A 26,483-nucleotide genomic window follows, 5' to 3' on the forward strand; every position below is an offset into this window, starting at 1 on the left:
ATGTGTGCCGCTAGACCCATGATGGGCCAACACTCTCAGCAGACCACTAACCTTACTAGAAAGTGTCATGAACGAGAGTCAAACCTCTAAAGGACTGATATTGGGCGTGTACTCCGCTTTCATTAACAGGGGTAACCTTCCTAGACCAAACACACAAAGTAAATGGGATACAGAACTGGGTTTGCTAGAAAGCGAGGAAACCTGGGCAACGATACATAGAGCAGCAGTCTGGTCATCCTCTATTTCAATGCAATACAATATGCACAATCGGAGGCTACTATTGTGGTGGCCCCTAACCCCACAAAGATTAGCTAAAATTTACCAAGGGGTCTCACTACATTTCTGGAGAGGGTGCCCAGAGGTTTGAGATTACTGGCACCAGTGGTGGAGCTGTCAGAAGGTCCAAACATACTAGAAATAAGTCCTGGGGGGATACAGGCCATCGATGGGATAGACAGAAACCTCACTCCACTGCTATTGTTGTTTGGGGGGGGGGGGAATGGAAGAGGGTGAGGACTACTCAGTGCTGTTGCACATGCCCAGAAATCTGCTCCTAGCAGCGACAGTCTGCCTGACGATCCGATGCAAATGTAGCACGCTCCCCATAAAAAATAAAAGAGTGGTTAAACAAGGCACACGAGATATACCAGATGAAAGCATCATAGCTGCTTTGTTGGAATCACGCTCTCACATCGATATGACCTGGCTGCCCTTCCTGGAATACTATGCAGCACAAACAAATAAGGTAACATACCCAAGGCAAGGTGAACCAACACCTAACAGAATCTGAAATGCTCAACAAATGTTTGAAACCATGGGCAGATAAGATCCATAGTAAGCGATCTCCCGAAACTGAGCAGCTTAGCCTGTAGATAGGTAAAACAGACCAATACGACAAACGGCGCTTGGAGTAAAGTCCACATTAATCTGTGGCGCATCCTGATGTGAGGAGAGGGTGTGGGGGCGGTGGTGGCAAATGGGTAGGGAGATTTACCATCCAGGATCTGGTAGCAGCAAGCTGTACGGCCGCTCAGAGCAGACCCTGAAAAAGGTTCTTCTATTTCATGATTTGCATTATGGTCTCTTCATTTTACCTCACACGGTACTGTAAAAGTATGCGATACCTGTAAAGGCTGTACCAACATATTCTTTCTTGAATAATGTCTATGCCATTTTACCAGATTCTGGGGGAAAAAATCTATTTTGAAAGTGTATCTGAGCTCGGCAGAGAGGGAGGTGAATAGTAAAATCACCTAAGAAAATTGTGCATCTGTGAAACCCTAAGGAGAAAGGAACTTTATTGTTTGTCATATTACATCAGGCCCTCTGCAAGAGACTTTGAATGGCAAAGAGACTTTGGCACAGAAGGCCATGATGTTGAAGTTCTGAACTGCACCCTTGTACTAGAGAAGCCAGAGACTGTGCTTTTAACACTTTTGAATAACATTGTTTCCTACACTATTTGTATTTAGAGGTAAGGATTGGCAATAGGTTTATTAGTATAGGCCCTTTTATTTTGACAAGACACCACTAGGAATGCGTTATTTTATGGCCGTAGCTTGCTCTCATCTTTAGATTTAGGATTAGATAGGCGTTTTTCAAACCCAATTGAAGTTCAATAAATGCCCTTGAACTGTAGTCACATGCGTCTGTCTTGCTGTTGATACCATGCCTTCCTTACTGTTAGGGAGAATTCTCGTTAAGGCTACTTTCCCAAACCTAGTGAGTCCCCCAGCAGCTTTGCTGGATTTTTGGGGTTCATTTTTTTCTCCTGCTAAGAGTGAGACTCTTTTTCTCCCACTCTTAGACATGATTTGAGGTGTTCCTTTGACTTTGTATCTGTTTTATGGGCTATGGGGTCCTTTACCCCATAGGGCTTCATGTGTTTTTGGTATGTGGGTTGCACAGCACCCACCGTGCAGTAACCCGGGGGTGTCGTAGCGACCCCCAAACATAGACTCCATACCCTGGGACTGACTACGGTCTCCCAGGGCATGTAAAGTCACCATTGGCTTTACTAGTCTTAAATTGTGAACAGAACCAGTACAACCCATCATATTGTGGACGTACTGGTCGGGGCAATTTGATTGCCCCGGGGTCTGTTGTTCGAGGGGGCACTGTCCAGTCCCCCCGACCGAGTTTTGGCTGGTGGCAGTGGATACTACTTTTTATATTCGACCGCAAATATATTCCTATGGGATTTTCCCATTGTTTGAGGCTACCACTTTTTAATATAGCCTCGAACATACTGCCGGTTTATTAAATTAATATAAATTCATCGGTTGGTATTTTTTGCCGAAACTCTGTTCCAAAATGGCGTTTGTGTTCGCTTCTGTGACTCCAACCCAAGTCGAGCCCTTTGTTCCACTTTTTGGCGGGCTTCTCCACACAAGCCTCCAAAAATGGTGCCACTCTGTCTGGGTACCACAGGGGGTGTGGGAGGGGGTTTAGGCACCCTGGACTGAGTTGCCTTGGCAACTCAAGTCGCACTCTGGTGTGATTGGCCCAGTGGTGAGCCGCCCGGCTCACCACTTAGCATGTTTGAGTGACAGCTAGGACTGATGAATGGGGGTTTTCTGCATAAAAGCAGGGCTTTGGGGACTGGAACTTCAGACGTCGCCACAGGACCAAAGAATCTGAAGAGGGAGAAGCTGAGCCGACCTGCAACGACGACACCACCGGTGGAGCCCCGATGAACCGGCTCACCACTTTCCCCGACGACAGAGGAGATCTTCAATCCGAAGAGTCTTCGTCCTTTGACTGATGGGGATAACCAGTTTGCCCGCCTTTTCGCCTTCCCAGAGCATCTCGTGGCCGCCTTGCCTGTGCCAAGCCCCCCGGCAACCCGGGATACCACGTTTTCTCCACTATCGCAAATAAAAGGGTAGTACCTTTTAACCGGAGAACTCCGCGGCTGGTTTCTTCCCTGGCAGTGCAACGACCTTCAGCCTTCCTCCACGTCGAGATCATCTCTTCCTCTGGACGACGCCGTGACTTGCACCCGCTGCCAGGAACAACTGCCCCCGCTGGAGGATCCTCTCCACTTTAAAGGTACTGTGTCCGCCTGGCCTCCCTCGCAACGGTCTGTGTGGGGTGACTCTTAAAGCCTCAACTTACCACTTGGGTTGGCCCTAGGCTGGCTAACTGAACTTTTCTACACTGAACTGATTCCTTTCTGAACTCTCTGCAAGACTCTCCAAGCCTTTTAAACTTTGTGATCTTGGGCACAGTGGTGTTCTACTCTCTCCAAGAGGGAGCCTGGCCTCTGAACTTTTTGCTCACAAGTAGACTTTGACTTTCCTGCCTTGCTAAGTGCTTCTGAAGTATTGTGTTGTGTGCTGTTCCTAATTTCTGCCTTTTCCCTCCCTTTTTCTTAAACTTATTGGAGTGCCATCTTTAGTTAAGCGCTCACCTCTGTCTGAAAATAAGTGGTGTTAACTAAGACTTGTCTAATAAGGAATAAGGGTTATACATATGAGAATAGTGATTGTGTTTTTGAACTTACTTATAATAATAGTGCTAGAGTATTTCTAAGTGTGTGTTTAAATAAATAATTATATACTTGATACCAAAGCTCGGGTCAGTGTTTGCTTGTGCTACTGTATTTTGGTACCTGTCTTGTATACTCTCTTCTTGAGAGAAGTCTGGCTGCTCAGTCACAGCTACCAGGTAAATCTGGGTGGTACAGACTGCTACCAATTTGGTTTACTGCCAACACCTGTAGTCTTAAGCCTTTTGCAGTGGTCCCTAAGGGAACTGCACAGGTTTCTGCCTAACACTTACAGTATCCACAGTGCGTATCCCGAGGAGGGTAGTGTCTCACCCAGTTCTAGAAGTTATATGGTCCCTATGGAAGGGGGGGGGGGGAATAGAAGGCTATCCATATGGCTGTCGTATTTGTGTCCCACCACTGCGAGGCGCGATTGCAAAGCCGTTGGTCTTCCAGCTGTGGTACGAGGCAGGGCTTAGTAGGGCTGGGCAGATGTGGAGGGGGGGGTCTTCCTTTCACTTGATAGACTAAAGGAATACCTGCAAGTGGCGAGGCTGTCAGTGTTCCGTTATCTGCTGTTAAAGGGTGCTCTACTGGGGAGCCAGTGGGGCGAAAACCTACGAAGGCAGTTGATGGAATTTGAACCCATCCTCATCACAAAGGCGGGCTCCAAGGGGTTTATTGCCCGGCTGTACATTCATCTTGGCAGGGACATTGACAAAGCCTTGTGGGCATTAATGTGCAGGAGAGTCTCGTACTCGATGAGGTCCCTACAGTATAGACATCGGGCCCTGAAATGGCTGCATAGGTGGCATTACCCGCCCACGGTGGAAGACGAGATGTGCAAGCATTACAACTCGCACTGCTGGAAGTGCCTTTGGGTAAAGGTCGATTATATTCACGTGTGGTGGGGATGCCTCAGCATGCAAGCTTGCTGGAGGGAGGTTTTATTGTGGATTATGGGGGTGGACGGGATCGGCAGGGAGCTTTCGCCATGGTATCTACTCTTGGAGGTGTGACTGGGAGAGGATGAGAAAGTGGAGGCGGGGTATATGGTGCAGGTTATGCTAGTGGCTGCCAGTTGCTGCCTGGCCCACGAGTGGAAGAGTGCACGCCCGCCAACGGAAAAAGAGCGTGCGATGAAAGTCAAGGCCGTCTGTGATATGGAACACTCAACACACCTCCTGGACAAGTCCTGGTCGAATATCGAAGGTCTCTGGATGTCCTTTTTTGAGAAGTACAGTGAGTGGGCCAAGGATGCAGCAGAGCTGCAGGGAGTGGTGGCGAGGGAAAATATGGAGTTCGGCCCTTCGGCCATGTGCTCCGTTGAGAGGTGGTGTGAATTGGTGTACAGGCATATAAGCAGTTTGAAGACTTTGAAACTCTCACGCTGGGGGGCAAACACATCCGGCATGTTGGTGTCTACTAAACACTGCTGCATTGGGGGGTGGGGAAGTGAGGAGGGAAGCAATGGGTGGAATGGGGGGGTGTTCTGAGGCGCTTCTTTATGAGGGGGGTGTTTTGGGTGTTGGTATTGTATTGGTTGAAAGGCTAATAGGTTTCATTTTGGAAACTGTTCTCTTCGTTACAACTAAACATGGGACTCTGGTCACCAAACAGATGTGGGGGGAAATGCAACGGCCTCACAACCGATGGACATGTAAGGAGATTGCACAGGTTTTGGGCCTTGTGATTACACCCTGCCTTTTCTGCAAACAATTTGTGTTTAATCGTTTGTAAGAGCAACCCTTTCTGGTGATGACCTTTTGTGCTTTATTGAAAACATAATGAAAATATATGGACCAAAAAAAGGTGCAGCTATCAACTCAAACTCATGATTTAGAATAATTAAACGCAGATTGTCATTGCATCGTTTTTATAAGTAAAATGCTCATGTATGGATTCTTTTTTTAGGATAGCTATGGTACAGGGGAATTTTTAAGGCTGAATGCTAATTTTGGAGATGCACAAAGCCCACTGGCCTCTGCACTGCAATCACGCTGATCTGTAATGCAGGGCACATTCTGATTTTTATCTCGAACTTTGCATGGAATCACAGCCTTCAATTACGAATGGAAGGCACTCATGGGGGCCCATTTCAACACGATGGTTGGGGGGCCCCCCATTGCTTACAGCGGAAAACAGCAGGCTGAGGAAACTGTGTGGTGCATAATTTATTATCGAGGCAAAGAAATACAGCTAAGGATTTATAGCTGCAGATTATCATGAGCGGCCCAACCATCAGGTAGCTGAAACAGTACATGCCCACTGAAAAGCTATCCTTCTTTGTCAATGTGGCTGATGTGGAGAAACCAGTGTTAAAAAACGAGGTGATGAGAAGACGTCTGTATACCCTCAGGAAAGTGAGAGCCTTAAAGACTCCAAAAAAAGCAGCTGGCAACATCAGCGCTGCTAAACACACATTTAAAGACCCAGAACGAAACCAATATAGAAAAATATATATTTCCGTGTCATAAAACTGCTGAATGCCAACACTGGAGCAGCTGCTGTGGGCCTCCGCTGAGGCTAATGGCCACTTTCACTTGTAAAGTTTGAAAGTCCCAGAGGCCGTCCCTGATGGAAGGACATGCTCATTGGCAAGTGACATCTCAACATTCTCAGGCCAGGCAGTGCTTGCTTTACTAATCCGGCAAAGGATAAGCTGATTGAGAGTTTAGTATTACCCAGCAAGCTCAGACCAATCAAAGAGGCTCAGACTCGTCAGCAGGCCCCAGGCACAATCGATACAATAGATACAATTCGAGTCATACTGGACAGGAGATGATTGTTAAGCAACTGCCCCACTGGCAGCTCGGTCTCATGTTTTTTATTATAATGACTAATTACTGACTATACGAGAACAAAATGAGAAAAAGACAATAAAAGCTCACTTAATTTACATCACCTAACCTGAAAAATAACGAGGACCACGAGCACCCTTCCCCAACCTCCCCCACTTACACACCCTCTCTCACTTCCTGCCTTGGGACCTTTACGGACAATTGCAAAACTGTCTTGTAGATGGGTGAAGTGTGTCAAAGTCCCGGGATGTTTTGGCGCGGCCCATGGGAGGCATTGTATAAATAAAATGGGTTGTTTAGTCTTGTAAAGTAAATAATTATGTAAGATAAGCTACCTTAGACCAGGCAATCTCTATGTGGTGCACTGCTCCGAGTCCAGTGCTGCTCTGGATGCTGTGAGGCAGGCATGGTATCAAGAGATGACACAGTAACAGTTTCTTAAAACCTTTAGAGTTGGTTTAACGCACATCTTGCCCTATAAGTAAGGTGGGGTTTTCCCTACCTAAATAAACTAAGGAAGGTATGTGCCTGCAAGTCCAAACCACAAAGCTGTCTGTGTCAAAACCTATGCTTGCCCTCACGTCCAATACTAAACACAGTGTAGCGAGGTTCTTAGTATCCCTGGGCCGGGAGGATAGCTCAGGGGCAACACGCTCACCTGTGAAGTAACACGCAATGTCTAGGTTTTAAGCGTGTTATAAATACCCAATTACAAATTACAAACAGTGTCCAAAAATAAATATGGAGCTACCTCTGACTCCCTTCCCCAGTTCAGGATACAGTCCCAGTATATGCTTGTTTCAGCTAATTCGCCTAAAACTTCCTCAAGTCCAAAAAACCCTTGTTCTTGACGTGCAATGTTCCGTTAATTTCACAAAGTTCCACAAGAGCTCAAGGTTCCCTTCCATAAGCTCAAAAGCATGGCGTTCATGACTTCCTTTAAGAAATTGTTACAGGTTGGTTGGAGTCTTGGCGCAGTTGACAGACCGCACGGTCCACCCACTTAAGGTCGCGCAACCAGTTGCCCTCGTAGTTTCTTAATTGGTTCTCTAACTGGGTTCTTACTTGGTTTCTTATTGGTCTTCTTTCTTGCCCAGGCTTTTTGTCCAAATGTTCACTGGTAGGTGACTTGCTTTCTTTGTCACTCCTTTTCATATATTCGATTTTGTCGGCTTCTACTAGTAGCCTCTTTCTCCTTTTAACAGGTTTTCCAGATGGAGCTTTTTGCTCACACTTCGCTGCTCACCGCCCCCGCCCCCCACTCTTCTGCTGGTTTCTAACAGCTCTTTATCAAGCTCTTGTTTGTAATACTTTCAACTCACATTCAATTGTTCAGAGACCATCATATGCATATGATTTGCATATACGCGACTACTCTATTAGCTAGTTTCCAGACGGTCCATTGCTGGCATCACATTCGCTTAATCTCCCATTGTCTCTAGATCGGAGACTTTTGACAACGTGCCGGCTGCACGCGACCACTCTGATATAATGTATTTCAATAGATTTCATCAGCAACTTTCATTCGCTCACGTAGAGAGTTTCTTGCATTTTCTTGAAACTCACTGGTCGTGCTGCTGGATATCACAGCTTATACGCTTACACAGCTTCTTACACCCGAGGTCAGGGTCTCACCTCCTGCCCCTCAGACACTCCTGGGTTGGCTCTCTTGCCCAGGAGAATGAGCACTGCTCTGCCACAATGAAGTGACCGACCTGCCACACCGTTCCCTTCTTCCAACCTCGCAGGCTCCCTGGAGACACAGCTCCCTTGCCACACCTTCGAAAACTGCTTTACTCCGCAACATTTCAGCGTCTCGCCGCTCCGCTCTCCACAGGCTCATCACGGGGTGACTGGACTTCCTGCTGCTCTCTCTTGACAAACTTCCTTCTGCTGTGTGCTCCACCTTTAATACACCAAAACCCTGTCAAATAGCTTCAGGTGCGAGTCCTTGGTCTCTTTTGCCTGGCCATAGTTAACACAATCAATGGGCCACCCGGACCTTCATTTCTGTATTCCTCCAAATCCTTCTTATTCGTGCTAGTACTAGAGTGGTGTTTTCAATGGGAAGTGTGCATTCCTCTTCTCAGTACTTTGTGGGGACTCGTGGGGTAGAATAGGACATGAACGGAAATAGCCCATGAGGCTCAGGGAAGGGAGGGTAAGTCAGTGTTAGGAAAGGGGGGGGGGATACCATGTCTCGCCGCCAGGCACCTTCTCCCCAATCCCCAAGGACGCTCCACTCAGATGATCCTCCCTCACTTGTCTGCCCCTAATGTCGGGATCCAAAAGTGATGGCCCTTCCCTGGCCACCTAGGAAGAAGATCCCTGGTGAGTAGCTGGGAGAGTGCCTTCTGGTTTCTCACAAAGCCGGTCACCAATTTAATTTGTTGTGCTCAGTGGAGATAAGTGTGGACTGTTGGAAGATGCTAGGCAGACGTGGGACATTTAGAAGCAGCAAAACGAACTATGAGGCACTGCACAGAGGTGCTTTTCAGCCACTTTTTCTATGTGTGCATGTGACAAAGAAGGCAGCCCAGTCTACCAGGTGCAACAAAGCCATACTGCACACTGCAGCTTCTGTTAACACTTACAGATCAAATTGGCAAAGGCCCCAATACGGTAATCAGGTGTGATGTAATTGAAGGTTATTGTGTCCAACTGAAGGAGTCCGCGGTATATATACCGGTATACAGGTGTAACGTTACACCCCTAATGTGGGCGAGTCAAGGGTCCTCGGCCTTTTGGTTACTTCAGACTGATTGTTCTCCCGTCCGATAACTGCATGCATTAAAGAGCTGCCTTTCTGCAATTTGAGCACTTTGTTATTGTTTCCTGTATTTATTAGAGTCAAACAGCATCATCTGGTTGGCAGTTGTCTTTCCTTCCTAATTCCCAGTCCCCTTCTTCCTTTTTTATAAATACTTACACAAACCCTACAGTATAATAATCAAAAAGCACTGACAACAAGTAAATAATGGCAAAGTAGTTGGTAAGAAAAAATATCCACCACATATACGACAGGTTAAAATCCTTCATGTGCATACCAGTTTATTTGGTTTTCAGTTGCTACAATGGACTAGTGTCACAGGTCCAGCGCAACATTTGGCAAAGGGGGCTAAAGAGACGTTTTTGAGTGACACTTGCATGGTAATCCACACAGCACTGTGTCAGGTGCCTTTATGAGGTGGCTGCTCTGGTGGGGATTACAGTCTTGAGTGTTGGTTTCTGTTGTAGTGATTAGCACAACAGGGATTAATGAGATCAACCATCAGTTTTTAAGCACTCTTATTTGGGCAGTAGCAAAGTGGGTGGTGATTTCTACAAGGTCACACAACCCTGAAGAATTCTTATGTTATGCATGTACCCTAAACCTCTTTAATCAGGATTAGGTATTGTAAGCAGCGACTTTATTGGTGTAAACACAAAGCATATTTAGCCTGTTTGCTCCCTTCATGGAGCAGAGAATGGAAGTCTGGCGGTAAAACGAGATTAGCGTGCATTCAGAATAGCCACCATTTGGACTCCTTTCAGGAACCTTTCAGATATGAAAATACTCCAGCACAAACAGCAAGGCTTACCTTCACTAAGGCCTCCACCTGGTGCAGCAGTATGGGCTTGTTACAGAAATCGACCATTGGCTTGGGAATGCTCAGGGTCAAAGGTCGTAATCTTGTCCCATAGCCACCAACTAAAATCAAAGCCTTCATTTTAACCTGAGAAAAGAAGAGGAAATAAAAGCTGTGAAAATAATCCAGACAACAAGGTTAAGGACCCACATAAAAGGCAGTTATAACTTTAGGACACTCCAAATCAAGATTATTTAAGTAGGGAGTTGTAAAGTAAAGGGATCCAATCTCACCCTGAGAAACTAAACGATCAAATGAGTGTATTGAGCCACAAAGTATTGCACATTAAGTTTAATCAAGTTTAGATGGCCACTGAGGTTCTACAACTTTAATTGTACTATACCAAAAACTGGATCAATTGGCTAAAGGCGGCCACTGAAAAACATTTAGAGGTTCACAGTGGACAACCGTAAAATCTTCAATCATATGGGATTTGGCCCCTCCAACACAAACTTTGATGCTCCTTATAACAGGTTTGTGTGGTTGTTATGCTTTCACAGTATGGTCTTTGCCTTGCATCAACTGATTCTCCACCATGTGAACCTCAGATGTGGGAGGTGTGGTGAAATAACCTCCCTTTCACAGTCATATGGGTCTGGGAATGATATACCTAGTGCCCAACCAAGGAAAGAAGCTTAATACCATAGCTCAATACCCTCTGGCAAATGGGGGAAATAAAATATTCAAAAACTACATACACCAGACTCACTCAATAAGCTTAAAAGCAGAACTACATCTGCCATAGTCACCCCTCTTCAGCAGTGGGAAATCCCAGAAAGGATTTAGTAAATGAAGGCACAGATTTTGGGCATGGAGGCTATGAAAAGGATACAAGCAATCCACAGAAGCGCTCTTCAACTGCCCTCATCCAAAAAAAGAGATAGTCAAGAGGAACACTCGCCCCGTCCCCATTTATTACCCAGAGCGGTAGGAATAAGTGCAGCCCTCACCCATGCAGCAGCCCGACACTCTGAGAAATCCCCTTCTGTCCTACACTGCATGGAAAGCTTAGAAGATGAAAACCCATTTCCTGTGCAGATGCATGTTAGAGAGTGTTTGATGCAACCAACCCCTCCATTTGAATCAATGAGAGAAATAACTCAAGCCATACAGGAGAAACAGATTTTCAGCCTCCCGTTCCCTCAAAAAAGCAGCCCAGTACGTGCACACACAGACCCACTGACTAGAGATGATAGCCAAATTGAACCTCAGAGTGGTGGAGCCCTCCAGCAAAAGACAGGAGAGCATCAGCCACAGGGAATCCTTCAGGAAAAACACAGTACAAGGATATCAAAGATGGCGGTTGGCCTATTTAAAGACTCCCCCAAGAGATTCAGGATCACAAAGCATCAAAGTCACTGGCCATGCTCAAGCAAGTCATAAGTCCCTTTCAGCCACTCAGGGAAATGTCCAGAAACATAGCAAGGTAAACAACAGGACTTCCTGGAAGGTGCATATAACAAGGAGTTATATGGGGAATCCTGAAACACCCCAGGTATCAGGCCTTTCAGGACCCCAGGTATCAGGCATCGTCACAGTGGTCCAGCAGGTGTGGAAGCGAGCATGCACAAAATTAAACCTGTGAATGGGATACAGGCTAGACATCCCACTGAGGGCAGACCACGAAATTGAGGGAATCCTCGAAGATATGGGACCAAACAGGTGTGCCAATGCTAAACTGAACAAATTGGTAGATGAAGAAGGGACCCTGCTACCCTTCCCAGCATGGACACATAAATATCACATGCCAGAAGGTAAATTCTTGCACTTTGCGGGACTGACTAAGGCCCTATCTAAGAATTGGTATTCTAAACTGGAGATGCCCCCAACCACACCAGTGCTCCACGCGTTTCTCACACTAGGAGCAGAGCGCCATGTAATCACACAATTATACACAGCGCTACAAGAGAGCAAAACGCTACCCCCCTTAAAGGTCAGAGAAAAGTGGGAGAGGGATCTGGAATTGCTGCTGTAACGGAAAACATGGTCCATGGTCTGTGTTACTACCTCAAAAGTCTCATGCAATGCTCGCCTCAAGCTGATTCAATTTAATGTGGTAGATCGGTTCATGTTACACCGCAGAAACTATATATGATAAATGCAGAGATCCCACCCACGCTCCAGAAGTAATGGCGATTTTTGGTATTTGGTCTGAGGTTGTCTACAGACAGTTGGGTACTGGCAGGTATCGGTCAACCGGCTCAATGCCCTTTTGGGGAGGGAGCTAGAGTGCACACCCTGGGAATCCTTGCAGCGGCTACTCCCAGAGGCGGGAAGAGGAGGAACGAAGGCGCTCAAATAAAATGGCAGCCTTCTTACTGATTCTAGCAAAACGCTCCATGGTCATAGCATTGAAGAACCCTAAAGGGCCCCTGTTACAACAATGGCTACAAGACATACTAAAGTGGACTACTGCAGAGGGAAAGAGACATAGTAAAGGAACAGAGCACGGAGCAGGACTCTGAGGACGTGGATCTTCAATGGAGCGCACTTTCTTTTTTTTAAAACTTATTTGTTTTTAGTACAAAGACCTTAACAAATATTTAAAGCTAAAATCCACGTAAAAATATAACATAGAAATATACATATACATAAACATGGATAGACATAAAAGAGAAAGGAAAATGCATCTAACAGAATAACAGACTGACCAAATCCTTATGCTAGATTTTCAACATATTATAATTGTTGGTTCACTCTATCAAGTTCATTTGCAATCACGTTTACCAACCTTGCAGTATTAAGTATGGAAGCGTTAGTAGTTCCCCACATACATTTTAGCCAAATCCAGTTTCTAGCTAAAATGGAATTTGCCTGACAGAATAAATTCATTATTCTACAGTGATCATTTTCAAAATATGAACAATAGAGAAAAAGATGTTTAAGCGATTCCCGAGTTAATTTACAGAAGCTGCATCTCTCATCCCTCCTCCCTAATTTGTTTTTGTCCTAATATTTCATTCTCACCTTGGTGTGGAGCAAATCAAGTCTGAACAACATGTATGTTCTACGAACCTGTGAGCACTGACATAATGCTATATATACAAGACGAGGGAATAGTTTATGGCAGAATTCTGCAAATGAAGGATATTTCTGCAATTGCATACAACAATCCGCCCAGCCGTATTCAAACATTTTTTTCTTGATCTTTGTAACAGTTCTAGGTCTTCAACAGACATATCTATTTTTTCCAACAATTAAAGCATACAACCTGTATACTGTACCAAAGAAGGAAGATTATTATTAACAAGCATGTGATGTAGATCTATGTACAGAGAATTCTTTGGAGGAAACATAATTTTAGAGAAGTTGGAAAGTAGACGCCAATTATATTTGACCGATAGTGAATTGAGACCCAATTCGTGCCCAAGAATTGCATTTGGCATGGACACACGTAGTCCCAGTGCATACTTCCAGATGAAACCTTGGATTTGGTCTAATAGGGGACCCAGATCGTACAGAAACAATTCAACTCCATATAGTATAATTGCCTCAACTTTTTTCTCATAAAATTCTAATAATGGAATTAGTGAGAACTTGCAGATCATATATAGCAAGATTTTCATTTGGCCTTTCCAAGGCAGCAATTTTACCATGAGAAGTTCTTTCATTCTTTTATAAGACATGTTATTCGTCAAGATTAGCCCTAAATATGGAAGATTTATGGAAACCGCTATTGGTACAGCATCAATTGTCCATAAAAAGTGACAAACATTTTTTTGTTACAAAATACAATTGTGTTCGATTTCTGAGGGTTTACCATTAAATTGTTGTTGTTGCAATATAATAGAAAACTTTCCAGTTTCATTTGGAGCCCTGCTTTAGTTCGATCGAACAACAGGATATCATCCGCATAAGCTAACCAAGATAGGGTAAGAGACCCTATCCAAGCGGCAAAATATTTGTCTAGGTTCCATAGCTCCTCAATATCTGCCAAATAAAGGTTGAAAAGGATGGCTGCAATATTGCAACCTTGTTTGACGCCAGTCCAGCTTGGTATCGCCTCAGTAAGTGATCCTGCGCAATTCATTCGTACTTTAAAGTTTGTATTAAAGTGAAGCATTTCTACTAAAGTGATCAGATACTGAGGGTATTTTGCTTTGCACATTTTTTGCCATAATTTGCCTCTTATGACACAGTCAAAGGCTGATTTTAAATCAAGTGAGGCGACAAAAATGTGACTTTTGTCAGAACAATTAGAATGAGCAATAATATGTGCAAGGATGCAGGCGTTAAGAGGAGTGCCCATACCTTTTCTGAACCTGACTTGAGCAGTACTTAGACAAGCGTTGTTATGAGTGAATGATTCCAACGCCTGTAAGATTAAAGATGCGAAGATTTTCGCTGCTACATCAATTATTACCACAGATCTATAATTATTAGGATCAGATATAGATCCCTTTTTATGTAGTGGAATAATGATTGACGTAAGCCAGGAATTAGGAATCTTTTTTGAACGGAAGATGTCTTGGAACGTGATGTTGAAAATCGATGACCAGAACAACGGATCATCTTTGATCAAACAACGGGGTAAACCATCTGGGCCTGCACATTTGGATCCCTTCAGTTTATAAATTGCATTCAGTATATCTGTGGGACCCCAGGAACAAAAATTTGGAATTAGGTGGCAATCAGGGGGATGTTCAAACGAACTGAATTTCTCTGGAACAGCATACTTAGAAAGAAAAAATGTAGTCCAGGTTGAGCTAGCAATTCCCGCGTCAAATTCGAGGGATTGTTCCTTGTCTATAGAGCTAATGATTTTCCAAGTGTCTTTAGTCTTACGATTACAAAGTACATTGACTATTTTTTAATTTAGTTGTAATTTCTTCAAAGCATGATATTTGTAGTAGAATATAATTTGTTTTTCCTCTTTACATACTCAGAAGTGGTTTCGCTCAACCTGGACTTTCTCGCCACTAAGATCAGCGTTTTTTTTCTTTGTGAGTGAGGCCACATCCCAAGAATACTGCATTTCCTCATTTATGGTTATGTGGTGAGCGCCACTCATGAGGGCCATTTTTGAAAGATGTGAGGCAATCATCTGAAAATTCCACTTCAGGATGACTTCATTTTCATGACAATTTCTCCCTGTGTTCTTCCATAGATCTCGGTTTACAAGAGCAGTACATTTTCTACAATTAGAGGTGGACTAGTTAATCGACACTCTAGGTCTGTCAATATGTATGATGGCTAAATGAGAGTGTAACTGTCGAGTATTCAAGTAATCTACAATGGATGTGGCTATCCATAGGTGATCTCCCAAGTGCGTCCCAATTAGGCATACATTTGCAAACAATCCTGATAGGTAGTTGGATGAAAACATATGATCGATCCACGATTGTAGGCCACCACGTTTCCAAGTGAACTTCAAGTGATTACATTCAGGTTGTAACAGATGTACATCCCAACTTTTTAAAAATGTACTCCAGACATTGCCCTTTTGCATAGCAGTCTGGAAGGATGATGAACTACGGGTCGTTACACTCCTCAATGGCCAAAATGATGAATTAAAGTCTCCTCCAATCAGGATTTCAGCACAAGGTGAACTATCGTAAGCCTTAATGAGGGCAACATTTAGAATTTCACAGGCTGTTTCAATAGGATATCTGCTAGGGTTCCAATATAGAGAAATTATAAATAGATTTCCACTATATAAGGAATCAATTTTTATACCCACCAGTAAGAACAGGTCAGAAGCATAGACATGGTTCATTATGAAATTCAATTTGGTATTAATCAAAATGGCTAGCCAGCCTGCGGGTCTACCCTGTGGGCCTCTAGTGGCCGGATGTACACAAGTAAAAAAAACATCTAATTCGATATTAGCTATAGCCATGGTTTCCTGATCCAACAAAATGTGAGAGAGAAAATCTTTATTTGACTGCCTCCACCATTTCATTAGATTAGAGAAGCCACAGCAATTCCACGAGGCAACCTCAAGGTCGTAAATTTATGATGGTGTGAGAGGAGCAATTGTGTTAGCTGCTGTTTTAATTAGTGGTTCAAGCCATTTAGCCCATTCACAGCGTTCTTAAGCGCTGATAGTTGTTCCATCATGTTTTTAGAGGGGTCATTATGGCCAGTTGGATTTTGCCCGTTAATAACCAGAGCTATAATGGGAGGTGGTTGAAATTCCAAGAAGTCCATTGCATCTTTGATGTTCAAGAAGACCAGCATGTTAAGACCGAGAATCTCAAGATCGCTTTGATGTTCCCATATCAATTTCGCAATTATTGGAGAAAGCATCTTAGATAGCATACGGTTGTCATTCTCATTAGGAAGCCGAATCCATTCAATATCATTTGTCACTAGACTTCGGAGCAAGGGAATCTTAAATAGAGCATTCATTAGGAAAGATCGATTAATCCGAACAGCTCCATTAATGTTGGCATCACTCTTCCATCCTATTATGTTCTTCATCTCATTTGGAATTGAATGAAAGTTGTGTGAGGGAAGTTGGTTGGTATCCGCAGAGTATGACTCCGGCTCCCTTTCGTCTTTAATAACTTTGTTACTCTGTTCTGCCAGACTCACAGGCGTCATATGTGGAAACTTTCCTGTGTCACGCTCTTCTTTAGCCGTTTTAATAGGCTGTGAGATTGACTGAAGCCCGGTATCCTCCCCAAGAAGTTTTGTAGAATGCACTGACAAAGGTTGGGGAGGTACAGTATGCTTATCACCGCGTTCGGTACCTGTTTTGCTTACTATGGTTTTCAGTCCCACCGCCGGCACAATTGGAACAAAATTCGTGGAATGGAAACATATTTTTGTCAATTTCAACCACTGTCTGCGGATTCAAGTGGTTCTCCTCACTAACTTGGGGAGAGGATTTTTTCCCCACACTTCCCTCTTTTACTTTGTTTTTTTCGTTTCTCACGAAACCATCATATTTTTTCATAGTGAGGTCGGTGAAAAATGAGGTTAGATTTAGTTGTATTAGCAAGGGAATGCTAGCAGTTGTGTCTTTTTTTATTGAAAGTTGTGTGTCTTCATCAGCCATTACAGACTCGTGCGCTGTCAAATTAGAGTCGTTTTTTAGATTTGCCAGTTGATTAATAATTGTTTCTTGAGTGGTTAATGAGCTTATCTGTAAAGCTTTTTTGCTTTCTTCATTCAGCTCTCACAAATTTAGAATTTGGTCAGAGCGTGTATCATTTTGAGCGCCTTTAACAGAACTTGCTTGCGGCTTTCTATTATTCGTAATTTTGGGAGGTATCTCTTTTGCAGGTTTCTCGACTTGGGACTAAACGGCTCTGTTTTTATGCCTTCTTTTCATTGCTTTCTGATGATACTTTTTTGCCCTTCTTGATGTAAGATAGAAGTTCTCTTTTGGGATAATTTCTTCTTCTTGCCTTTCACGATGTCTGTCTTTTTCAATGATGTTGATTAGTATTGATGGACTATCAGGAGTCTCGACATGCGTAATCAAAGGGGGATCCGCTGCTTCTGCAGTTGCAAGCATCGCAAGAATTATTTCTTTAGAATTCATCTGTACAAGAACTTGTTCGACCTGTAAAATTCTTTCATGTTGCAATTTTGCAACCTCTAAATAGTCGATTGTCTCACTCACAGGTGAGCTCTTGTTAGTCGTCGATGTATCGTCTTTATGTTGAATTATTTGCGCAAACGTCACCGGCACTCCTTCTAGAGGAAGGGGATCCGCTATTGTTTGTGATCCCACATGTTTTTTTTCTACATACGGAGTGCTCAATCAGGAGTTGGTTTTTTACCATTGACACAGCTCTTTCGTGACAATCGAGATGATATTTGTGACAGGCTTCTTGAGCTAAGATGTAACCTATTTCCGCTATTTGCGATGTATTCGCAATCAAGTCCTTTTTTATCTCCTGCAGTAACAAATGAGAATATTTGTGACCGCGATCTAATTGATTTAGTATTCTTGTAAAAACCGGCAAATCATTGATGTTCTGATCGATAAGTTCTTCTTCATGATTTTCCTGGGAAAGCGGCACATCTGGTAGATTTGAGAAATTAAATATTGGGATAGAGGCATTTGCGTTACTTCGTACTGGAATTAGCTTCTCAGGTTGTGTTTCTATTAAATACTTTGAAGTCGGGGAGCTGGTGGAAGGAAATTGTAATTTTTGCGCAAATTGATACTCGTTTTGGTCGTTACCAAGTAGGGGTCTAAGTGGCTCCTTTGTGTGAGATTTATGAAAGTGTACATGTTCACGATACATCCCATTGCTGGTTACAGGCATTGAGGAACCCAGAGATAGCCGCACTCTTTTATCCAGATCTGCCACAATAACCGGGGCAAGCATGGAGATGTCTGCCACAGGCGAGAATTTGTTTTCATGCATCTCAGCCACTATCTTTTGATCCTTGTGTGGGTTGTCATCTGCCGCAAAAGGATCTCTAGTAATGTCATCATTTTTTTTTTAAAGAGCAAATTTCTTTTGAAGTTGGGATGGAATCCTGTATTTCCGGTAGGTAAAATTTCTTCTGAATGAGAAGACGTTGATAGAAAAGAAGGTTTACCATTTAGGGAAAGCGATTGACTATTCTTTTTCATTTTATTAGCATTTTTTCAGGGATTCCATTGCGGGTTGTGGTTTAGACGAGCACTCTTTCCGCTTTTTACCGTTCCGGAGGATAGACTCCATGGAAAAGATTATTTATGAACAAATCAAAAAGGATTGTAGGAGACTCGTCTTAATGTCACTAACTGTGAGGTTAAATAAAGCAAGAGTAAGTTCACGGTACGCGCCTCTGGTAATAGATCAAAAATGCACCGCTGTGATTATCACACAGTATCTAGTTAGCTCCACCTTACCTAAAGATGCGGAAGCCTGGTGCACCATTGATCCAATTACAGGTGTACACCAGATAAGTTACGCAGTTATCGGCTGTGCAAATAAAAAGTGTTTTATACCTCAAAACCAGCGACCCGCGCCGCGCACAGTAAACAGTACTTAGAGTACTTCACGGTGCGCGCGCAGGTGCACTGTCTTCTGGGAGTTATAGCTGGTCAGGGGGGCGTAGCTAGCCGGGAGGAAGTTTCCCACAGGAAACAGAACCTTAAAAATAAACCAATGAGAAATCTGTTTGAGTGGGGGGTACCAGTTCTAACGTAACACTCTAAATCACAAAGAGGAGGATAGCAACAAGCACAACGTGCCCATCGAGCACAACGTGCCCACAAAAAGTCACCTTTCTTCAGTGTTGATGGGCCAGGCAAAGCAGTGTTGCTTTAAAAGACGTCCTCCAGGCGGGCGTCTGCATACACACACGAGCGGGGCACGTCAAAGCAGAAGTGCTGGAGTCGAAGTCAAGGGATCAGCGCAATGAAGACAAACCCGCAGCGCCAGTAAACAGTACTTAGAGTACTTCACGGTGCGCACTCCTTAATGACTTGCAGTCATCACATGATTAACTCCCCACTCTCCCCCCCACCCAGAGAACACACAGGAACATTTCCAGAGGCGGGGAGGGGGACAGACCAGTAAGGTGCCCACTAACGTAATGGTCCAGAGGAAAGTGCATGGACTCCTAGTGAACAGGACATGTGACTGTATTAGACATTCTCTGAGTTGAGGGGAATAGGAGGAGGGATTTGAGGGGGTTACGTTGACATGTTGTTGTATGCTTTGCTACAAAACGTAAATAAAGACATTTAAAAAATAAAATAGTTGGTACAATGAGACCTTGAAAACAGGATCCCTACTGTAATACTATCAGGTGACAGGATTGCTTCATTATAAGAGTGTGGTAGGAGTCTCCATATGGCACAACCGCATTCAATGGGTCAGTTTGCCCAGTATTAATTAACGAGACGATCTCATGGGCCTCATGAGCTCATTTGTAGTGCACTTGGCTGCAAGATTAGAACATAGCACTATTGTATGAGATTTTCTTTGGTTAAAGATGTGCATTCTAAATGCATCCCATTTTGTAGCTTTGATGATGGCTGTGTATCCCCATTTCAGGAGACAACTGTGGCATTCTTAGAGCACTGCATGTTCTAGTGCCTTCATACTAAACAAACAAGCCTACTTCTCAAGAAGTCAACAATGTTTAATGCCTTGGTAAAGGAAGTACAATAATAATCTAGGAAACCGTTAAAGGCGGCATGTGACAATATAGCTTAGGGAATAAGATATGGATCGGAGGCTGCCCATGAATTAGGTTTATTCAATGTTATTGATCTTTCGGGCTGTACATTATGTTAGACACTTCTTTTTATCAGCGTTTGCCTTGTACAAAAACAAACCTTTTGCAAATAAATAAAACCATCTTTTGCACAGTGACTCATACCAAACCCTAGACAGACAATTTATTCAGGCACCAGCTAAAGTTACATTTCTTCTTCGAACTGCAAGGCTTCAAGATCAAAATATTAAATTTTGATACATTTATAGTTAAGCAATTTTTAGAGGCATAGATCTGTAACGCATTTAGCTGCCTCTGTAAACACGTTGGCGTTTGGTCCATAATAGCCACTGGATCGTTTGCCCATTCATTCGCAGAATAAAGGCCTGTGTTTGCTCTAGTGTCTCTTTTACATTTTAAGTAAAGTTAAATAAATCAGGAGCAAAAATGCACCCCTGCTTTAAACTCCTGAACGTAGGAATTCGCTTAGCTAAATGCCCATACTGATCTAACCTCACTTGAAGGGGACATTACAACACCACATTATTCTCTTATTTAAACATGGGAAAAAAACCTTACGGTTCGGAAGGCGTCTCGTCGGAATTGAATTGTGAGTCAATGGTGTGAACACCCCGACGGATTGTTTTTTGTTGAGATGGTAGGCAAGAACATTGTAAGAATGAAAAAAGTCAGAGAATAGGTTATTCATCTTTTTTTTTAAGCATGGTAAACTTCAAACGGGAATATGAAACTGCCTGTAAGAATAAAAAAAAAAGATCAGGCCCATCCAACAGGTCTAAGTTCTGCATTGAGCAATAGGAACAAAATAAACAGAGATGTCCTGCACAACACAGACATCCATTGTTAGTCACTTACACATTCGCCCTCTGGCTGAACATTAGCACTGCAAACCAGATCTCCCATATCATGATACAGTTCAAGAAAGAAACCGGCCAGTAGATTGGGAGGAACACGCAAGTACCCTGGGCTCCCCCCAAGGCCAAAACTGCCTGAACAAAAACTCACTGTTACAAAAGGTCATCTCTGGAACGTTAAGCAGACACTCGTTTCTAACAAGAGCGTACGGTGCAATTGATTTACAAAGCATTTTCAACCCAACCAAGCTGCAAGTTGCTGGACAATCCTGTACCTTTAAGAAGTTATTTTTCGTATAAAAAAACTAGAACTGCGAAGAGGGTATCAATAGTACTGCAGTCAATATGCGAACATGGCTCCCCTGACTGCTGTGTCAAGAGGAGCACCCCAATAATCATGTACTTAGAAAGGAAAACAACTTCACAGAAGAACCCACGACCATCCTTTTCCCAAAACGTATTCCCTACGTAACAGGGAGCCAAAACGGTCTTTCATTCTGACGTTACTAGTGCACACCAGAACAGCTAGAGAGGGAGTTTCATTTTAGCAGATCACCATTACCACCCATCCAACAATACTAGTCTTCGGTATTAGCAATCTTGGTGACAAGCGAAGTGCATTTTGGCGTGATAAGATACCCTACACATTGGCGAGCCACCTATTACACATTTACTTATTTTCCTAGCTCATGGATCTAAAATAGGCCTAATTACACAACTGTATTCTCCTTCGTGTTGCCCTACACTCAAACACTACATATCATATCACCTGGTCTTTTGTCCTGCTTTGTACCAGTGTGCTACCGTATTTTCCCCTCAAAGACACAACTTAAACTTTGGTTGAATGTGCAATAGATTTGTTAAAAGAAAATATTGGTTGTCTAGTGGCAACACAATTAGGCATGCCACTGAAATGTACAGGATTATCAGAGTTTCTCTTCACTACTTCCCTTAGTACTAGGTGCATCAGTACGTCTGTACACTTACCATTTCTAACACCTTGTAGGGCAGCCATACCAGTCTACATGGGATCTCATCATAGGCAAAAAGTGGCCGTTGTGGTGGTTCTCAAAGTTGGCCAAAGTATGGGTGGTTTTCGAGGTCTACAAGATAAACTGCAACTTAAAATGAGGCTCCTGTTCAACAATCACTGCCCCGGTCGGAATAAAAAGAATATTCTATAGATGACTGACTGACTGACTGACTGACTCACACACTCACACACTCACACACACACACACCATAATCTCAGCTTTTAAATGAATTAATTTATTTTTCATAACACCTTGCCTTGCTTCTAAGCCCCCGAGCGATTCTGCTGGCCTAGGACCATGCTCATCAAGACCATCCCATCAAGGTGGTTGCAGTGTTCACTCCTTACTCCTGCTCATGAATGGACGGTCATTAACTCCTTAGCTGAGGAACGGATTCTGCCACAGAGCTAACAGAATGAATTAATGCAGATGTATCGGTAAAAGAAGCAATACGGGGTGAATTCACCTCAACCAAATAACTGAGTCTCATTAACACTGCCATGGAAGAAGTTAATTTCAAGTACGGAATGCCTTACCGTTCTTTGCTACAGAATAAAATACATATTAGGGTCTTACGGGGTGAATATATGTTTGGCAGTATTGCCAAATACTGCATGTGTTACCGCTCCGCTAAGCATAGAGTTTCTTTACTGAAACTCTTCATTTACACTTGCTTTTGTATGGAGGAACTTTCCTCCACACAAAAGCAGTAAAACATGTGATATTGTGACATGCAGTAATACAGCATTTCCCCAGAATTCCTATGGAATTCCTAAATGATGAGTAAGTGAAGGGTCCAGATGGCTCAAGTCTGTACCCTTCAAGTTACTCTATGAACTAATGGTAATTCAGATTGGCGGTATTACCACAAAATTTGTAATCGGGTCCTTAGTCAAAGCTAGATTGTGTACTGCAATATCCTGGATGTTAGCTCACAGAACCCTCGGATACTTCAGCGGCAAACATTTCAGTAGGGCTTAGGACATTCCGAAATAAAAGCAACAAGCTCTCCCATGGTCACCGGGTGAACAGAGAAATAAAACATACTTGCTTCATTCAGAAAGCTGATAATATGCAAAAGCCGCTAGACACCTCAAATGGCATCCTTAGATCTACAATAAACAACACGAATAACAGGAAATCCATCCATATGAATTCCAACTATTTACAGCTAAAAGTCCAGAAATCTCAAACTGTCTCCTCCTGAAAATAAAAACCATAAAGACAGTTTCAAAGGTTTTGTCAGGAGCTCAACACTGTCCTCCTCCATCTTACTACAGCAATTATTATTATAAGGGCATTTAATGAGCACAGACCTAGTTTTGGGAAGCAAAGGAGCACTTTACAAGTCATAGGGGAGGAGGATGGGGCTGGACAGGGTGAGGGAAGCAGACTGCAAGGGATTAATACAAAAGAGAGGATAGCCAACACAGGAGTGGGTGCACAATTTGGCAGGTAAGGATCTACAAGAAACCATGGGAGGAGAAAGGGTGAGCAGATTGACCAGTCTCAGGTGAGGTGGGGAGTGGAGGGTGTGCGGACCCATTCCATAAAGCAAAGGTTCTTGAGTTTCTTCCTGAAATGTAAAAAAGGGGGGTCAGTCTGGTGTTAATGGAGAGAATGTTTAGCATCTGGGAGCATAGACAAGAAAGCCTGTCTTTTGGTGCTTTACTTCCTGGACTGGCAGAGTTAAAGTCTGAACATGCTTCTCGTGGATCAGATGCCACCAGAGATGCTGAGTTTCTCAACAAAGTAGCTTGGGACTTGAGGGAAACAGCCATGTATTTGAAGGTGCCACGTGATGCCAGTGAAGTTCAATGAGGACCAGGGTGATACGGCCGAATTTGAAGAGACCTTTGACATGTCGTGGTGCAGCAAAAATGATATCTCAGGGGAGCCGTAGTGGTTTCCGGAAGGCCTGCCAAGAGGGCATTGCTACCATCCAGGTGGGAGAGGACCAAGTCCTGGACAGCAGGTCTGAAGTAGTTTGCTGTGATGAAGGGCTTGATTTTCCACAGAAGGGAACGTTTTTAGCAAGCCGTGTGCGTCTTCCTTGTTATGTGCTCCTTGAATGGGAGGTGGATGTTGATGTAGAACTTAAGGGACTTAGCACAGGTGGTTGGCTTGGGTGTGAGCCCATTGAGGTTGATAGCGCAGAGCCAGATCTGGATCCTCAATGCAGCAACTGTTAGTTACATATAAAATACGACAGATTTAAGGAGTATTTTATGTAACCTAAATGGGGCTTTGTGACCTGGAACACTGCACAAACCAAAATAAGTGTCGTTTAAAAACGAAGTTTAAAATAACACAATATTCACAATTTTAATGGTGAGGCAGAATGGCCCTCATGAGGCGGATGCAGGGATTCATAAAGTGAAAGTTGGTGCAGTGACTTTATAAAACACTGGAGGTTTCTCTGCAAGGTCGTTTCTAAAGCAGTGACATAATGCTTCATTTGGGCTGCTTGGATTGGGGAGGCCATTGGACTCATTGAGAAGTGGTTCATAAGCAAGGGGCTTATGCTGGGAGGCAACATGCCATGCTGGTAGGTGCTCCATGAAGCAGGCTTGTGCAAGAAATTGAAATGTCAACTAGAAATATGTGCTACAAAGTGGCTGTTTGCAGAAGGAGGCAATAGGTAATTCTGAGCATTCAAAATGGGCGAGTTGATTTAGGCAGTACCACAGTCAGTTGATTGAGGGGAATGCTATTCAGCTCCTGAGAGGGGGCTCCACAGAGGGGTGGTTGGCACCATGGGTGCTAGAAATCCCCTTGGCCGGAAGTGAGCTAAAGAATACACACGGAAAGGCTCAGCTACAGGGGAACTGAAAAGATTAGTTGATAAACCAGTTCTGACGAAAGCGATATCCTTTAGGACATCATGGGATGACTCTGCGGTGACAGGGTGCAGCCAGGTAAAGCAGCCTAGAAAGCCAACAGCAGTAATCTGAAACGATTACAGATGAATGGCCCATGTGGGCCCAGGAGTATGAAATCACAAGTGAATCACAGATTGCTGGAGGAACCGAACAACCCAGCTCTGCAAGCAGCAGCTGATACATGCCAAAAATGACATCACTGACTTTAACAATCAAGCAACGCTCATTAATGATTATGAATTACTTGCACATCTTGATTTACAACAACAAGGACATTGCATAACTGTATTGTGAAAAGAAAGGATGGACTAACTACTTCATTTGGTACTGAATGAGAGAATTGAAGGACTACTGTTTGAGAGCCAGGTCAAAAAAACAGGAACATTCCGAACATTGAGCCATTCAAATCTCCTGGTATTAGTTGGAAAAATGTAAATTAAGAAAAGAAGAAAAAACAGACACACCTTGCACATTGTGTTGATGTTTGGGATTTGTTAAGTGCAAAAGTGCAGGACAACCGTTTCAGAGTATGAGTGGGGCAGGGGCAGTCATCAAAGGTCTCAAAGTGGTGGAAAGGAACACGGTTTCAAATGAAAAAACACACAAAAAAAAGGAGATCAGACTGAGGGACGGAGAGAGACAGCATCAACACATCACACGTGTGGGACAGAGGCAGTACGTTCTATTAAAAGGGAAGTAAAGGGAAATGGGAATCGTCGAGGGATTAAGAAATAGAATCCGAAATATCAAAGTCCAAGTGAAAACAACAAAGACCAGCAGAAACTGCAAGGAAGGCGAGAGGTAGATCATTGTCAAAGTAAGGGGCTGTCAGGCAGACACTTAGTTGAGACCAAATGCTTGCAAGAGAAGCCATGCCATGCATTACACTACACTTTGAATCGTCTGAAGGATGTTTCAGAACGCAAGTCCAAGGGGAAGCTTATTCCAGTGCTTGTATCCAAGTGCAGAAAAGTATGTCTGCCATGCTTGTTTTGTCAGAACTTTAAAGGAAAAAAAAGGCATACCTCAGGTTCCTGGTAGGGATGGGTTTCATGGCGAAGGAGTAGAGACATGAGGGCCCAGTAACAAAGAGATTTTTGTTGATGACACATGGGATATTAAGGATTCTTTGTTAGGACGCCAATGCAAGATTTTCTGAAGAATTGGTGGAGTCCCATGGTTTGACGCTGAAAAACCAATTTAGCTACCTTGTTTTCAAAGATACTGTAGGTGGTGAATAAGGTTTACTTAGACCTTCTAAAACTTATGATCTTCGGTTCTCCTCATGCTAGAAAAAAACTTAATCCACAATATACCGAATTTAAGATCAAAGAGACACAGATAGTTATAGTAGAAAAAGTTAAAACACTAGGCGTCTATCTTCAGGCATCCTTGGGAGCAGAAGCCCACACTGCCTACCTCAAAAGGAACTGTCGTTATTATCTGAAACTATTGAAAAAAATCAGACCCTTGCTGAGCCCACAAAACAGTGCGACAATAGCAAGAGCCACAATTCTCTCCCGGTTGGATTACGGAAAATCCTTACTCCTTGGCGCAAGCAATAAATGCTTAAAACAATGCCAAGTGGTGCAAAACAACATTGTTAGAACAATCACCAATACACCCATGAGAGATCACATCACAAAAGACAAAAAG

At 43.5% G+C, this 26,483-nt stretch overlaps 1 protein-coding gene across 2 annotated transcripts in view; it reads right to left on the reverse strand.

The window, feature by feature from the left end:
* The window catches only part of GMPPB (GDP-mannose pyrophosphorylase B), a 753,730-nt gene that overhangs the window by 662,725 nt on the left and 64,522 nt on the right, over window positions 1-26,483 (reverse strand). For both annotated transcript variants that reach the window (XM_069644189.1, XM_069644188.1), the window contains one exon: window positions 9,873-10,007. In XM_069644189.1, the coding sequence (XP_069500290.1) occupies window positions 9,873-10,001 (129 nt within the window). In that variant the 5' untranslated portion in view covers window positions 10,002-10,007. The remainder of the gene's footprint in view (window positions 1-9,872; window positions 10,008-26,483) is intronic.

Source organism: Ambystoma mexicanum, chromosome 2p, assembly GCF_040938575.1.
Source record: "Ambystoma mexicanum isolate Mex_15411 chromosome 2p, UKY_AmexF1_1, whole genome shotgun sequence".
Taxonomy (NCBI): Eukaryota; Metazoa; Chordata; class Amphibia; order Caudata; family Ambystomatidae; genus Ambystoma; species Ambystoma mexicanum.